At 49.5% G+C, this 17,045-nt stretch overlaps 1 protein-coding gene across 1 annotated transcript in view; it reads left to right on the top strand.

The window, feature by feature from the left end:
• SLC6A5 (solute carrier family 6 member 5) overlaps positions 1-16,245 on the top strand; it is a gene marked incomplete at both ends in the record, with an annotated part of 42,705 nt that extends 26,460 nt beyond the window's left edge. Inside the window, 7 exons of the mRNA XM_079788610.1 lie at positions 40-164; positions 4,996-5,108; positions 5,858-5,989; positions 6,904-7,003; positions 9,517-9,617; positions 13,688-13,855; positions 16,090-16,245. Of these exons, the coding sequence (XP_079644736.1) occupies positions 40-164; positions 4,996-5,108; positions 5,858-5,989; positions 6,904-7,003; positions 9,517-9,617; positions 13,688-13,855; positions 16,090-16,245 (895 nt within the window). The remainder of the gene's footprint in view (positions 1-39; positions 165-4,995; positions 5,109-5,857; positions 5,990-6,903; positions 7,004-9,516; positions 9,618-13,687; positions 13,856-16,089) is intronic.
• Between the last annotated feature and the right edge of the window lie 800 nt (positions 16,246-17,045).

Below are 17,045 nucleotides of genomic sequence, written 5' to 3'. Positions count from 1 at the left end.
CCAGGCACACCTAACCACCAACTCTCATCTCTTCTCCAGGGACACTCTAATTGTCACCTGCACCAACAGTGCCACGAGCATCTTTGCCGGCTTCGTCATCTTCTCAGTTATTGGCTTCATGGCCAATGAGCGCAAGGTCAACATTGAGAACGTGGCGGACCAAGGTACAGTGTCGCTGTCAGCCCGCTGTTGCAGGGCAGGTGCCAAGCTCACCTCACGAGACCCTGAGTTATGCTCTGCTAGGAAGTTGGCCTTTGGAACAGGACGGGGGGTGGGGTGGGCACCTGGGTTCCCCTTTGTGGAGGGACAGAGATGTATCCCCAGTAGAAGCTCACATAGGGTCAGGGCTGGCTGGGCCTTAGCCAGAGGGGTCGCTATAAAAGCCCCTGCCTTGCTCCCCTCTCCTCTGCTCCATTTTTCCTTTTCCCTCTGACCTCAGCTCCAGCCTAAGTACGGTTGCCCCTGTTGCATCTGATGGGTGTGGGTCGAGGAGTCATGAGGCAAACCAGCGGAGCTGAGGTGCACACAGGTGGCTGCAGGATGTGTCCCTTGCAGAGGACACTAGGACCTGAGTGCTAACGCCTCACAAGAGCATTGCCTTCAGAGCAGCCTTTTCCTGACGAAGCACTTTCCAGATTGTTGGGTCACATGTGCTGTCAGGGCTTTCTGCTTAGTCAGCAAGACAGACCTGCAGTTTTCCCCAGTGGGAGGAAAGGTTGGATGGTGGCGGTGGGAGGGACGTAGAATAAATGTTGACTCTCCACCCAAGTCATCCTATGTTCATGGCTAACATTGGTGTGGCACTTCTGAGTTTGCAGAGAGCTTACATTTTCATCTTGTTTAATCCATATTCCTAGCACAGCATTTTGCAGAGAGAGAGTGTGTTTAATTTTTTTTTTTTTAACTCTTGATTTCCATCCAGCCTTGTTCTCCACAAACAATTTGGGTGTTTGGAGATTAAGGTTTTTGGGATTAAGGGACTTCGTTGTGGCTATTGCTTATCATTATGACCATTCTCTAATCAGACGTTTAGGGGATGCCTCAGTGTGGGGCCATGCCAGGGGCTATAGGGACATGACTGTGGCCCTACATAACCCAGAGTGGCTTCGCCGTGCACTTACCTTTCTTCAAGGAGCTCACTGCAGTTCTCAGCGAATGGCTCAGGTGCCAGCACCAGAGGACTGGAAATGTCACCTTCTTGGTGGGCTGCCCATCTCTCCTGGCTCCCCAAGGGTAATTAATTAGTGCCTCCGAGGTGCTGATGGTGCACTGCGGGCCTCACAGAGTTAAAGAGGCGGCCTGCTCCAGCGGGTAATGATCTCTCCCTGGAGAGCAGGTGTTCGGTTCTGCAGCAGTGCCCTGGGTTAGAGCTGAGCCAGGCCTCTCCCCTGGAAAATCTGCAGCTCCCTGGAGAGCAGGGAGGGCAAGAGAGAGGCAGAGAGGGCTCTGTCTTCAGGGGTGTCTGTGCCACCCCAGCTGTCCTCATTCCCTCTCAGCAGAGGACCCTCCCTACCCCACTTTCTGGCAGACCTGATGTATTTTGTTATTTTTGTGACATTATCGTGCTCATTGTGACCAGTGGCCAAGCCACATTAGTTTACACATCTGAGCTCTCTTCTGCCCCAGGAAAGGAATTTGGGGGTACGTGTCGCTAAAACCCAAATGGAATTCTGCTTTTCCTTTACATCAGGCAATTGCCCAGGTTTCCCTCTGAAACGTCCCTTTTCCAGGTTGTTTTCATGTCCTCTGATTTTAACAAAAAGAGCCCTTGTAACCTGTTCTGACATGTGTTGATCCTTGGCACAGGGACAGTGGGCCTCATTCCCCCCGGGGAGGGGCAGTGGCCCCTAGGACTTCTCTCCGAGCCGTGGGCAGCTGGCCCTGCTCGTCTGAATTGCTTGCTTCTGTGTGATTTGCAGGCTTGTCTGGTTTCTCTGGTACAGGAGAGGTTCTGCGGACACAGGTCAGAGATCTGGGGTCGGGCCCATACTAAAGCCGGCCACTCCCTCCTAGCTGGGCAGGATCGGCATATAGACATGCAGTACGTTTTTGCCGACCCGATGCTAGTAACTATGTTTTGGTTTTCAGTCAAAACCAGGTTCTTTTTAGTGACCTAACAACACTCTGTTTTGCCTTCTGAGGGAGGCATTTTTGTCATGGACATTTCCCCAGATCTCAGCCGCACGGGAGTTTTGGGGCCTGGAGGTGGGATTGGCGACGAGACCGAGCTGGGCTCTCCTTTCGCAGTGAGCACAGGGATGGGATGCGTCCTTCTCAGGCGTCTACTCCACCAGAGCAGCATCCTGGGGACCCAGTCTTTTAGCATCATCTCCGTGGCTGCCTGTGGAGTGGCGACTCCTGGTGCGAAGTCAGCCTCGGGCCCGACCAAAATGCTCCTCCCACAGCAGGAAGCCCGGGCCAGACCAGAGCAGATGGACACAAAGGCGCGTCGTGTATTTAGACTTTCCGAGTTTAGTGGGAACTGCCAGGTAACCAGACCCCCAGGAAGCACTGCCTCACCCCTAGCACTTCAGAGACTTTGGCTCATCAAAACGAACACCCTCAAACAGGCCTGCCATCCACCATCTATCACCTGGGCGCCGGCCCTTACGCCTTCTGAGAACTCACCCATCTGTGACAGGTTTCCCAGCAGAGTGGCCATTCCCCATGTGACCAGGGCCCCTGGCTGTGTCTTAAGTGACTCTAGGATAAAGGATGACATCGCTGTAGGTCTCTGGGGGCCTGCCCAGGTTGCTGGCACGCAGAGCCCCCTTGACCCCCTCTCAGAGGAAGACCAATAATGGCCGATGCTTGCTGAGTTCTCCGTGTCCATCCTTCTGAGCCCTTTACTTGTATCCCCGCGTTTAATTCTCACAGACACTTGGTGAGGGTAGGTACTGTTACCTCCATGCCATGGATAAGGTTTGTCCAGAGAGAACAAGTCTCACCAAGTCCCACTTTCCAATCCATGGGGCCGTGGAGCCTGAACCGCACCACTGGGCGGCACTGGCTCCCCTGGGACTGGAGAGACGCCCGGCGCCTCTATGAGCCACATGGGCCTCATCTGGGGAAACTCCACTGGTGCTCAGACAATCCATCTTTCGAGAAAAAAAATCTGAACTTTACAAAGTAATATAAACAATGTATTTTTAAAACCCACTCCGCTGCCCTCTTGGAAGAACAGAGTTCGCTGAAAATGATGCTTCCCTTGTACCTTAGGGAGGCAGCTGAGACGGAAGCAGGCCGCACAGGAAACCATTTTCACCCTGAAAGAGCAGTGAACCCCCAGGGGCTGGATCCTGCCACAGCCCTCAGCCCGTCCTCCGCCGGGGCCGTGCCAAGACCTCTTGCCCGCTTTATGGGCCCGGCTGTCGCCGAGCGCGGCTGCTTCCTCGGTGTGCGGCATTCGAGACCCATTTGGAGCTAAAGTTTAATTCGGCCTTTTCTTTTATGGTTCTCACAGGGGGCCTTCCGAGGCCGGCTCTGCTGTATGTCCAATAAATGCACAAAGCGGGGGTATCTGAGGCCTTTGGGGCTTTATGCTTTAAATGCCCCAAGGCCCTCGGCATCATGCGGAACAAACAACCCGATAAATTCCAGTTTAAAAGTGCTGTTAGGCTCGAGTTGTAAAAACTCCAGGTGCTGTGATTTCTGGTTCTTAGACGTCTGTTACCCCGGCATTGTCTCTGCCCATTATCATTGAGTTTTCTTTTTTTTTAAAGTTTCTTTATTGATTACGGTGTTACATATGTGTCCTTATTCCCCCATTACCGCCCCCCCCCCAACCCCCCCTCCTCATGCCCTCACCCCCTGTTGTCTGTGTCCATTGGTTAGGCTTAAATTCACAGCTGCTGATCCTGGGTTACAGTAATCCTCCCAGCCAGGCTGTGAGGCAGATAGGAACCCTGGCAGGGCTTTATGACGGCAGAGAAAACGGCAGCTCAGAGTCCTCCACCGAGAGCATGTGGTATTCTTGGGAAAACCTGAATCAGAAATGTTGATTTCCAAGTCCATTGTTCACTCATAATGGAAGCTAACGTTCTGCAAGTGAGGCATTGGTCTCTGTGCTTTGCCTGCATTTTCTCATCGGTTCCCCGGAACCACCCTGTGAGGTACTGTTGTTATTCCCATTGCACAGATGGGCAAAACTGAGGCTCATAAAAATGAAATTACTTGTCTAGGGTTGCACAGCTGGTAAGTCATGGAGTATGTATTTGGACCCAGATCTGCTTGACCATTAGAACCCAAACTTTCTTAACCCTTACACTGTGCTTCACTACTCCCTTTCCCCCGTGGACTGACATACCCCCATCATTCCCAAGTCTTTGTAGGGCAAGATCCGAACTGTGTTAGGTGGATTTATGTAAATGGCTTCTCCTGAAATGAAGCCATTCTGGGCATGTTCTAGCCTTTAGAATAGGATTCTCAACCTTAGCCCTATTGGCATTTGGGCTGGATAATTCTTTCTTGTGGGGACTTACCCATGAAGTGAAGGATGCTTAACAGCATCCCTGGCCTCAACCCACTAATGCCGGTAATCATCCTCCACCATCCCCATTGTGAAATTAAAAAATGTCTCCAGCTGTTGCCAAATGTCCCCTGGGGGCAAAATCACCTCTTGTTGAGAACCACTGTTCTAGAGGATAATTATTATATTCTTCCCCAACTCATCCATACAAAGGAGGGTTTTTCATGTTATTTTCATGGGACACAGCCTGGTCTTGGGGTCTGAGTTTCTGTCTTGGCATTATTTTGGGGCCTCTCCTCTCATTTCCCCAGGATATGGATCTAATTCCCCTGCTCCTTCTCCTCAAGGAGCTTAAGATCTAATTGGGGAAATGGGTAAAAATGAGTAAAGAAAACCAACCAACCAACCAAACAAAAAACAGTGGAAGCAGCAAATAAGTAACAATTCAGGATTTCCATGGAGAGAAGGCCCGGTGGGCTTCCAGGAAGAGGGGGCCTGTCTACAATAATTTGTCTTGTTCTTTCCAGGGCCAGGCATTGCATTTGTGGTTTACCCGGAAGCCTTAACCAGGCTGCCCCTCTCTCCGTTTTGGGCCATCATCTTCTTCCTGATGCTCCTCACTCTTGGACTTGACACCATGGTGAGCCCTCTCCCCTTCCATCCCTGCCCCAGGGTCCTTCTGAAGATCGCCCTTCTCCTGGGTCCTGCATCCTGCCTGCAGCGGGGGATGGGCTTAGCGGTACCTGCATTTTTCTCTCAAGCTATGTAGAGATGGTGAATTACCTGTCCAGGACTCAGGATAACCTTGCATTTGTGGGGGACTCGTGAGATGGTGCCAGAGAGTGGCCCTCTCTTCCTCTATTCCTCGCTCCACTTTCTGTGCATGACATAGCCAGTGTATTTACCACTTTGGTGTCATTTTGCCAAAGCAAATTCTGTGGGGCAGGATAAGGGAGAATAATATCAAGTCGCTTTTAGCGGAATTGCTCTGGGGCTGAGGCTACTACCCATCATGCTGACAGGCGCTCAGAGGTTAGGAGCTGGGTGCAAAGAGGGTTTTTCCTCAAGAAGAAGATCAAATGCAGGTAAACTGGAGGAGGATTTACATCTCATGAATACAAAGTGCAGCTTCAGCTACTCTGACGGGTGAGTGTGAGTGCAGGCTCTGCGGGGCTGGAGGTAATTTCTAAAGCTCACATCCTGCTTGCATTCCCTCGTGGCCTTGTGGACTGGACCCAACAAGGCCTTTTAGGCCCATCGAGGGAAGGCCGTCCTAAAAGCCAAACCTGATACAGGTACCATGTTCCCTGTGGGAAGCACAGAGGGCTTTTTGGAGCCTTCGGGATGGTGTGGTCTATCTCAGACGCCCTTTTTCTGGCACCATTCCAGTTTGCCACCATCGAGACCATAGTGACCTCCATCTCGGACGAGTTCCCCAAGTACCTGCGCACCCACAAGCCGGTCTTTACTCTGGGCTGCTGCATTTGTTTCTTCATCATGGGATTTCCGATGATCACTCAGGTAACGGGGGTGGGGGGGAGTAGGGGGGGTGGGGGGGTGGGGACCCAATGGCTGTCTGTCCTTTCACCCTTAGCGCTCAGATCTCATAACAATAGCCAAGTCACTGGCATTTCTGTGCATATGGCCCCAGGCTACTGGGGATTCTGACCACAGAGGGAAATATGTCACCTTGGCTACTCATGGCACTTCTTACATCTTCATAATTGAGATGTAGCCTTCTTGAGCCAACGAGGCAGGTGTGTCCTACTTTAAGAAAACCCAAATTTACTGACCAGAGAAATGTCCATTTGCTTACTCCTCACACACAAGTGTCTACCTACAGTCACTTGAGGTCATTCTAGCCTGAGGGTCTCCGTACACGGAGTGTTAGCTCACTCAGTGTACGTATTGCTTTTGCTCTCTGTGTGACCCTGAGCGAGTCACCACTTTGGGCCTCAGTTTCTTCATCTGTAAAATGATGGCTTGGAAAGAGATGATCTTTCAGCCTCATCGATTGTAGAGAGACTTACAGAGTGAGGCCAAGATGCAGGGAGATGCAGGAGAAATGCCTGAAGACGCCTCAAGGTTATATGAAGGTCAACCAAATGCAGATGTATGGGTAGAAATGTTCATCTATTGCTTAAAGCAAAAACAAAACAATCTGGCTGCTCTCACATGCACATCTTCAGATGCTGATCTTGGCCTTCTTAGAGTAAGATATTAGGCCCTTTTCTGTGCTTTTTCTGTGGATGGGCTTCAAGTCTCTGGGGGGTGGCTTTGCCAACATGGCAAGGCCTCCAGCTTGCATGCTGCATCAGCTTTAGGGAGGGGAGATCCTCTGACTCCTGTTTACACCTGACTGTCCTCTCCTGTTAGAAATGGGACAGAGCCTTGAGCCAGGCCCATTGATCTCAATTGTTTCTCTTCCCTGCTAGGGTGGGATTTACATGTTTCAGCTGGTGGACACATACGCTGCCTCCTATGCCCTCGTCATCATTGCCATTTTTGAGCTCGTGGGGATCTCCTATGTGTACGGTAAGGGAACCATCTTGCCTGCTGCTGTGGTAGAACTTAGTGTAGATACGCAGGTTTCCATATTTAATAAGACAGCGAAAGGGCTTACTTGCTGCTACCTAAGAGATGCAGGGGAGCAGCCCTTTTTTCCAAGCTTGTCTCAGGACCTCTGTGGGGCAGAGTTAACAGAGAAACAGCTTTAACTTCTACGCCTTTGGTTCTCACCCCTCCCGTATGCCCAGAGGGTCTAGTGCAGTGGTTCCCAACCTCATTTTGGTCACGCCCCACCTAAGCATCTCTAAAAACCTGATGGTCCCCCACCCATGGCATATAATTCTTATTTAAAAAGTGAACTCCTATTCACGTGGAGGAAGCCTAAAAGGCCCGTAACTTGCTCTAAGCAAGCTTCCAAAGAACATGGCATCCATGAAAGAATAAAATAAAAGAATGAAAGGACAGTTGAAGTACTGAGGAAGAAATTGTTAAAATAACAATAATAATATGAAGTGATGTGAAAAAATAGCAAATAAAGTTTCAAAACATAGAGAACTGAAATGCATAAATATGTTACAATATATATTTATATACTGTATCTGAGGCCCCTAGAACCATAAGAATGATAAGAAATGCAAAAATTCACTATTAATAACTCATTCTCAAACTGCCCCCCTTAAAAATCAAATTGCCCCCCTGTGAGGCATGTGCCCCACATTGGGAACCACTGGTCTAGCGTAAGGAGGCCATTCACTGAAGGTGTTGATAGCACACAAACTACCATCCACAGATGGGCAGGACCGCTGCTCAAAGCATACACTTCTTGCTTGTGGACACGAGGAAGAAACCTGGAACCTCCCCTCACCACGGACTGACCTTCCCGGAAGGGCCCTAAGAGTTTCTGGGGCCCAGTCCCCTCAGCAAAGCAGCGGAGGCTCAGACAGGGAAACGCTGTCCCTAAGGCTTCACAGGGACTTAGAGGCAGAACAGTGTTCAACTCTGGTCCCTAACTGCTGGTCAGGGGCTTCCCTCTGCAGCATTGTAGTTGACCTTGAAGTAGAGCAGGCAGCTCACTGCGACCTGAGAACTGTTAGAGTGAGTGGGAAAGGCCTCCCGTGAGCCCCCACACTGTTCTCAGCACAGGCCACGGGCTTGGCAGCATTCTGGGTCTGAGCTTGGCATGGACCTGAGGGCCACTACCAGTCTCAGGATCCATTACGTTGTCTGTGGTGGCTCCGTTGGACTTTTTACCATAACATAATGAACTGTTCTGTTCCTGAAGGAATACCACCTCTCTGCTTCCTACCCCAGCAAGAGATTGTCTTCTCATATTGCTTCATTCTCCCCCTTTTTGTAGCAGAGAGCAGGTGCTGAGGACGCAGGACCAGAAGGAGGAGTCTGGGCTGGGAGCTGGGGGCTCTAGTCAGGGGGAGACAGCTGGTGCAGGTGGTGCACAGGGAGGTGGTGGCAATGGGTGAGAGATGGCGAGTGAAGGCTGGAAAGGAGCCCCCAGAGTCTGAATTCCCCAGAAATCCAAGGGGGCTGGGCGAGCCCGGGAGCAGGAGGAGCATGTGGTCGAGGTCTTGGGGAAGAAGCCTGAGCATTGCAGGGGGCACGGCAGAGGTGCCACTTTCCACATAAATGACCCAGAGGATGAAGGACTGAGAAGAATTAAGCCGAGGCTGCTGGTCCACTTGTCAGAACAGCTGACTGTGAGGCAGCTTCACAGTCATTCAGGTCCCTTCAGCTCAGCGAGCCCACAGGTCTGAGAAACCTATGTTTCTGATGAGCTCAGGAAGCAATGCAAGAAATTACTCGGTTTGAAAACATTTCTCAATGGCCTTTTCTTTCAAGGAGTGGTGTAGAAACCTTCCTAAACCAAGAGTGTGTGGGGACGGGGGTTATGTGTGGCCACGAGATCGGTGTCCCCTCTGCATGTTGCTTTAGTTAATCAGTGATCAAGAAGCCACAGTCCCTTGAGTTCCAGCAATGTGGGCAATGGCCACTGGGAAGTACATGGGTCTTTGCCTAACATTATCATCTCACACAGAGCAAAGATAAACTGACTTGTGGAAGGTGTCCTTGGGAAGGTGGGGGACAAAAAGCAACCACCAATGTACAGGGGCTCTTACCTTGAATCCCAAGGCTTTCATAATACACTGCTTATTGGCCATGATCTTAGTTGGTTTGGCCAGAGTTGTTGCTAAGCACATAAGGCTACGCAGGTGACAATGCCAGGGTGTGGCAGTGCCGAGACACCTGGGCGGGACCTGAGCTTTGACATGTCACCGCGGGATGACATTTCTGCACATCACTGTGGAAAGGATTTAATATCTTCTTAAATGTCCGTTTTTTCGTAATCTTCCGGGGACTGAGTCATTTGTCTGATAGTTTCCCACATAATAGGGGTCATGTTGACACCAGGCAGGGGCTGTCCCTGGCCAAGGGCACCGGAGGGGGGGGCGGGGGGGGCTCTAGCGCTGCCCCTCCCCCTTCCTGCCGCCACACCTCATGCTCGGCCTCCACTTGTCTGTTCACAGGCTTGCAGAGATTCTGCGAAGACATAGAGATGATGATCGGATTTCAGCCAAACATTTTCTGGAAAGTCTGCTGGGCATTTGTGACTCCAACCATCTTAACTGTAAGGACTGCATGCTGTGTTGTGCGGATGGGACCTTGTATGTGGTGCTTTGTGCTTAAACAAGGACGGTGCCGACATAAGAGCCTGGGAAGCTGGTAGGATGGGTATTGATTGTCTTGCCTTTCAGATGTGGAAAAGAGGGGGAGCAACTTGCTTAAAGGTGCTTAGGCAGTTGGGCGCAGAGCTGGACTCATGCACAGTTTGGGGCGTCCTCATGGAGTGTGTCCCATGGTAGCAGTCTGCCTCGTGCACTGGTAACAGTCACAGTCCTCACTGCTAACTAAGGCCCAGGCTCTGTTCAAGGTGCTTTGTGTGTTTCCCCTCAGCGCTCCCACAGCAGCTCTGTGGGGTTGGCATTATAATCCTCTCCATTTCACAGGCGAGGAAGCTGATGCCCAGAGGTGTTGTGACTTGCCTGGCATTGCACACCCAATAATCAGCAACAGCCTGGGTGCGAATCCAGGCAGTCTGGCTGCAAAACGCTTACTCCTAACCACTACTCAGTACAGACACTCAGTTGTTCCTTTTTATTGCTTTGAGAACTGTTTTGTCTTCCTCAAGTGTGGTGATGACATTTTGAGATCATCTGACATTCATCTTAAAGATCAGAGCTCTTCATGTATCAGCAAATCTGCATAGGGACTTACATGCGTGTCCCATCACCTCTTACACTGTGCCATAGGCTGCAGGCTTTGCCTCGATCTACTCTCCAAGCACAGTAACTGATTGAGACCTTGCATTTCCCCCTTCTCCTCCCTAGCCTGAGGCAGGTGGGTGTCTTCTCAGCAAGATAGCAGGAAGCCAGCTGTAGTTCCACCTGTACCCAGCAGGTGGCAGTAGAAACCAGATTAAGACCCTTTTACTCCACAGTACCAACCTCTCTCAAGGAAAACAAGCCAGGATGGAAGTAAAATAGTAAAGAAAATATGTTTTCCATTTTAAAAAATAATGTCACAGAGTTTTAATCAAAATACCTCAACTTCCTTTTAAAAACACAGAAGTTTACAATGAAAAACTATTCAGTATTTATCTCCCTCTGCAAGGACGGAGACAGGTAGCATTCTGGGGCCCCATCTGTGCTCACATTTTAGAAGCTGTTATCTGCCTGAAAAGTCCCACTAGACTTAGGGCATGAGAGTTGAAAAGAAGTAAGATAGAATTTCCAGTCTCTGAATTCAGGACCGAAATATGTATGAAGAACTCGGACTTACCTAATTGGTGGGAGGAAAAAGCAACACTCTCCTGCCTCCGGCATTTTCCTCTTTGTTGCACTTCCTCCCCCCTCCACCCCCCCAGTGACTACTGTACATGACTTATTCTTGGGCAAAATCAAGTTAGAATCTACTCTAGATTCTCCTTACCTCTCCCTCCAATCCCAGAAGAGATTAAGTGTCAAAGAATTTGATTATATTCTGCAGAAACCTCACATCATAACAGTCAGCATGCTATTTGTGGAGGTCAGTGAGAGGCAGGCACTGCACGAACACCATCTCTGAAGCTCCTGACCACCCCGCTTGGGGGTGATTCTTTCTCCTGTGGCACCTGCGTGCACTGAGGCATGGGGAGGCGAAGGTGCTTGTCCAAGGCCCCAGTGCTTGCAGGTGGCAGAGCTAAGCATTGAATTCAGGGCTGTCTAAGCCACACTGAAAAATTCTAAACACCCAAGTGCTTTTCAAACTTTTAATCCCAGTTTGGGATTTAAAAAGTCTTCTTTTGTGTGAGCAGACTGTTAGGGAAAAGGAATTCTAGGAACTTGCTGTGTTTTTTGAGAAAGTCCCTCAACTATGCTGTGCTTTACTTGATTTCCATTCTAAGACTCCCGTCAGAGACCTGTGGAGAGGTCCCAGAAAATATCCCGAACCAGAGTCCCCTTCTGGGGAAGCGACAGACAAGCAGAAGTGGTCAATGCCATCATCATCACCAACCACGAGCCCTCTGCTGGCCGTTTCGGGCTGATACCAGCAAAAGCCCAGGGCAGGCCCGACTCGGTGGCTACATTACCATCTCTTAGGGCCAGGCTCACCTGAGGGCAGTGTTTTATCAAAGCTGACTCGACCCAGGGGAGTGTATTGCTAATAAGTTTGGTATGATATTTGTCCAACTGGAAATGGGTGTCGAAGGACCAAGCCTAACACTTCTTATATTTTGCCCTTCTATAAAATGGATACTTGTGGTGTGCTGGGACAAGCTAAGATTATGGGTTTAAATTACTTCAAAACTCCTGAAATAAAATGGATCATTTTTATACGTGCCTTCCTGGATTTATAGGGCTATAAATACTTTCCATGCAATCATTGTGTACATAGTCAGATCACGTCACTGAATTATGTGCACACATAAGCGGATGTATTGCTGTTTATATAGTAAATGAAATGGAGCAACTTACCATAAATACATTAGGCCGCACTTCCAATAGACGGGTTAATAAAGCTTATAACTCTAGGGGCAAATGTTTAAAAGGGGGCCTAAAGTACGGCATCTCTTTCCATAAAGCAGTTTTTTTCAACAGTTGTCTTCAGGCTCATGTTGCTTCAAATAGATATATTGAGTTATTATTGCATTGAAATACTCACTCGCCCTAGCAGCCTGGGCTTTGCAGCAATAATATAGATGCCTCACATTTGTACAGCGATTCACGTTTTCCCCAAAACACTTCCATATGTTTTCTTTCCTAACATAATACGCTCCTATCATTTTGGGGCAGTTATTTTACTGCTTAAGATAGAAGAAAAGTGGGGAGGAGGGAAGAACTTAGTCATTATCATAATGTACGTGACTCCAGGCTGATGCAGGACGAATCCAGGGAATAACACACTTTTCTCAGGGCAGTGTCCCCAGAGGCATGGCCAGAGCAGCTGGGGCCCCTGTCCTGTCTTTTTCGTGCTTCCTTTTTCAGCACGTGTCTCCCCTTGTTCCTTTTCAGTGGCACTAACCCGTCTTCAGAGGGTTCCCCCTGCCATTGCCAGCTGAAGCGTGCAGTGATAGGAGATAGTGGGCAGAAAAGACATCATGACCGCTCTTAAAATAAGGGGGAACTCTAGAGTGCATACCAGGCTATCATTCCCAGAAAACTCCCGTGTTGCATGCAGGGTGTGAAATATGTCCATTTTATAGCAGCTCCCTCAGTTCATTAGTGGGAGAGCTGAGATTAGCCTCTCGGTCTCCTGGCTCTCGGCCCACCCACCATTCAGTGACGAGGCCCCTTCGCCTTGAGTCAGTCGAAAGGGAGGCTGTGCATCCATTCTCTGTCCCACAGCTCATTATCGGACCAGGCTTCTGGCTCAGGCACCGCGTGTGGGACCACTCAGGGCATCAGCCAGCTTTATAGCCAGCTCCCGGATGCAGGCATTCCCCGGTCAATACGAAGAAGTAGTAATTCAATTCATGTTTTAAAAATTAAAATACAGCCCTACCAGTGTGGCTCCGTTGGTTGGGGCATCATCCCGTACACCAAAGGGTGGCAGGTTTGATTCCCGGTCAGGACACATACCCAGATTGCAGGTTTAATTGTGTATTCGATCCCTGCTCAGGGCACCTGTGGAGTTAACCAATCAATGTTTCTCTATCACATTGATGTCTCTCTCTCTCTCTCTCTCTCTCTCTCTCTCTCTCTCTCTCTCTCGTAAATATAAAATTGTTAAAAAATAAAATATATAAACTTAACAGGTTTATTTCTTGTATCAGAAGCTGATGACCCATCATAGGAAGTACAGACAACCCCTTAAAAACACCCCCAGCCCCTCCCACCTCCACCCACCAGTCACCTTGCTGTGTGTCCTCGGAACCTGTCTTCTCAGCCTGTCTGTGCCCACACCTGCAGGTGCAATGCTCCATTCCTACGAGAGGCCAACCCAGGGTCAGCAGCTAGGCGTGTCCTCGTCATCTCATTGAGACTCAGTTCCTCCATTTGGAAAATGGATTACTGACACTCCCTTTCAGGGTTGTTATGAGTATAAAATGACATCATAGATATGTAAACATCCAGCTCAGAGCAGGGGTTCGACATGTGGCTGTGGGATGAACGGGGATACCTCACCACCCTGATGCCTGTGTTTCTCTTTTCCTCCTAGTTTATCCTCTGCTTCAGCTTTTACCAGTGGGAGCCCATGACCTACGGCTCTTACCGCTACCCTAACTGGTCCATGGTGCTCGGTTGGCTAATGCTAGCCTGTTCCGTTATCTGGATCCCAATTATGTTTGTGATAAAAATGCATCTGGCTCCTGGCCGATTTATTGAGGTGAGTTGGTCCGCTGCTCTCCCCTGGCATCCCCTCTCAAGGGAGAAGCCCTGAGAGCCCTGTGCATTAAAAACGAGAGATTCGGCAAACCGATTCTAGAGGGAGACTTGGTGATTAAGTGATTACAGTTGCCAGCATTTCTATTAAACCCATTTTTATTATGTATTATTCCTCTAATGGAGACGCTGAGCCAATCCGCAGGCTGAGCTGTTATTATGCTATCGCTCAGCGCTCAGTGCGGTGACAGCTCAGGGGAATGAGTGATGGAAGTGCCTCCTCCCCTCTCACCCATGGTATAAAGCCCAGTGCTTGGTTTTTAACCACACATCAGATTCCCCCCTTCTCAGTGTTCCCCTCTGTTCAAGGCTCCTTCCTCCAAGCATCTGTTACCATTAAATTAAAAATCATTGCCCTTCCGTTGTGCCTGGGTTAGGGATGGCTGGGGTCCAGGCTGGTTAAAGTGTCACCATCCCATAGAATGTAACAAGAGGTCCAGAGCATGGCTGGTAGAGATGAGACCCGTCTTTCTTTGTCAGTTAAGCCCATGCTGGACCTATTTCTTAATTACAATGCAAAACAAAAATAAAAATCCCCACACGCTCACTCCAGAGTGGATGGGAAGGGGGCTGACTGGTACTTGTTGGGCCACCAGTAAAGTGTGGCCAGGCTCCTGTTATTGATGACAAGTCACGTGCTCAGACGTGCTGGGAATAGGGCAGCTCTGACTCCGTCTTGGAGATCCAGAGGCCTGGCATTTTGGACCAGACCTGTGCTCCTCAGGGTTTGGCCCGGGGACCAGCTCGTGGGAGATGCAGATGATCAGACTCCAGCGTGGCTCCGCTGAACCAGAGTCTTGGGGAAGTGGGACCCTGGAGTCTACAATTTAACAAGCTCCCCAGGTGATTCTAATGCGCACTCACCTGTGAGGGGCATTGGGAGGACCAAGAGGCAGAAACACCTGCAGACAGAGGGAAGTGCTGAGCAGCTGTCGGGCTTTGCTCTGGGCCAGCCAGGCTGAGAAAAGAGGGAGGTCTCCGGGATGTCCGTGGAGGCTCCGGAGGGGAGAAGCCAGAAGGGAATAAAGCCTGTGAGTACATGTGTAGCCAGGTGTCCACGTGCCTCGAGAGAGCCTTGGTTGTCACTGGACTAAAGGAGGAGGTAGAGTGGGCGAAGGGAGAGGTCAGAGTCTTCTTACTCAGGCAGATCCCCGGTTTTCGTCCTCAGGAAATGCTCTTCGTTGTCCCCTGAGGTTATTACTGAGACCTCCTTGACCCCCAGGGAGCTTGCTGGTGTCCCTGATGAACCTCCCCACCAACTGACCCAGAAATCTCTCCCCCCCTGAACAAAACATGGTTGAGTGCTACTATTTTGTGTCAGACTGAAATTCTCTGAGCTGATGAGTTGGCTATATAAATTTACTATGGTTGATTTGGGACGCAGAGGTTGCAAACGGATAATTAAGGAGAGATTAAACTAACAGCTGTAAGAGGCAGCTTCACTTTAATAGTTAATAAACATATAATTGTTCCCTCTTATGTAGTGAGAAATATGTTTTCTTTCCTCTTTCTAAAATATGGTTTAGTGAGATTATGTTTTCGGTGAGAAGTTCGGTTGAAGGACTAGAGACACCCTATTATTTGCAGCTTGCCTGCAAGTGCCCAACCCTGCTGAACCAAGTCAGAAGCATATATTTTTTGTCAACAGATAATTAAAATCTTTGCGCACTCTTGGCAATGTATCTTTGGGGTCGGGATATTTTTTTTTCTGGCCATTTATATACTTTTGGGAAATATGCTAAACAAAATCCAATTATTTTGATGTAGCAACCCACTGTTGGAACTAAAGAGCAAAGTAATAGAGCACATGTGTCCTCTGCAAATTGCATTTGGCAGTGTCGAGAGAAGTATGCGGGCTCTGTTCATTTGGAGAGAAAAAATGTGTAATTAAAATCTGGGTCCTTTTTCCTCTATTAATCTTGTGCAAGGCAAATCCTGAGCAATTGTAATATTGCTTGCAGGGTGATGTAAATAATTCCAAGTGAACCAAACTACTTCTCCTCTTTAATGAGTCCATGGCTTGTTTAATTCATTTCCACCTGCTTCTCCTGGTGGGGGTCCTCTTGGATCAAGGGGGCACCTGGAAAATGTGGTTGCACAGTTTGGGGGTGCGGGTTGGTACCTTGGGGAAGAAGTGCAGTACTTCCGTGACCCTGTGTGTCTTTGGCTTCTTTGCAGAGGCTAAAGTTGGTGTGTTCGCCGCAGCCGGACTGGGGCCCATTCTTAGCTAAGCACCGTGGGGAGCGTTACAAGAACATGATCGACCCCTTGGGAACCTCCTCCCTGGGACTCAAAATGCCAGTGAAGGACTTGGAACTGGGCACCCAGTGCTAGTCTGATGGCATGAGATGGCCCAGACTTGATCCTGCGTTCCCTCTCTGCCTCCCCCTACTGCTTTCCCCAGCTTCCTTCCCATTTTGCTGCTTTCTCCCCACTTCTTGGTTCGTATCTGTGCATGAGAGTGGTTCCGTAGGACCTAGTGTCGCATGCTGTAGTGAAGAGCTAGACGGACCTCCTCAAGCGCTGTTCACCTGTGTCCACGGTGTCCGTTGGCAGTAGGGTTGGTCCGAAGAGCACGTGCTTTACCCCACAGGAGCGGACCAGCTAGGTGAGCGCTTTCTGGTGATGTCACAAGGAGGAATGTGCGATTTGGCCAACAGAAAAATATATGCTGTGTGTTATCCGTGGTGCCCGTAAGGCGTCTACCGAATGGCAGAATCACAGGACCGTTAACTCGGACTCATGGGTGTTGTAGGGCTGAGCTGAGCAGTATAGAGCTTCATTCAGACACAGAAAGACCAGAGCACGGTACACTGGGAGGATCAGCTGTGGTCAGGACATGCTTTAGAGCAAGACAAGGCCAGCGGGTTTGGGCACCATCGAGGTGGTTAAGTTCTTATTTTGATTCACAATTGGGGATGTTTCCTTCTTGTGGAACAACTGTCTCGAGTGTGCGAGGATGCAGACACTTCACTCTGCACACGAACCTCAACAAAGAGCTGGCTCCCTTCCCGCTGATGTCTTTAAAAAACAAAACAAAACCCAATTTGTGAGTTCTTTGGTCATTTCCTCACCCCTCCACAAGAAGCCATTCTATAATTTGTGCCTAATTTTGTACGTTCATAGTAGAGCTC

Source organism: Cnephaeus nilssonii (assembly GCF_951640355.1).
Source record: "Cnephaeus nilssonii genome assembly, chromosome: 13".
Classification (NCBI taxonomy): Eukaryota; Metazoa; Chordata; class Mammalia; order Chiroptera; family Vespertilionidae; genus Cnephaeus; species Cnephaeus nilssonii.
The sequence above is the reverse complement of the archived record's forward strand: the minus strand, read 5'-3'. Positions and strand labels throughout refer to the sequence as shown.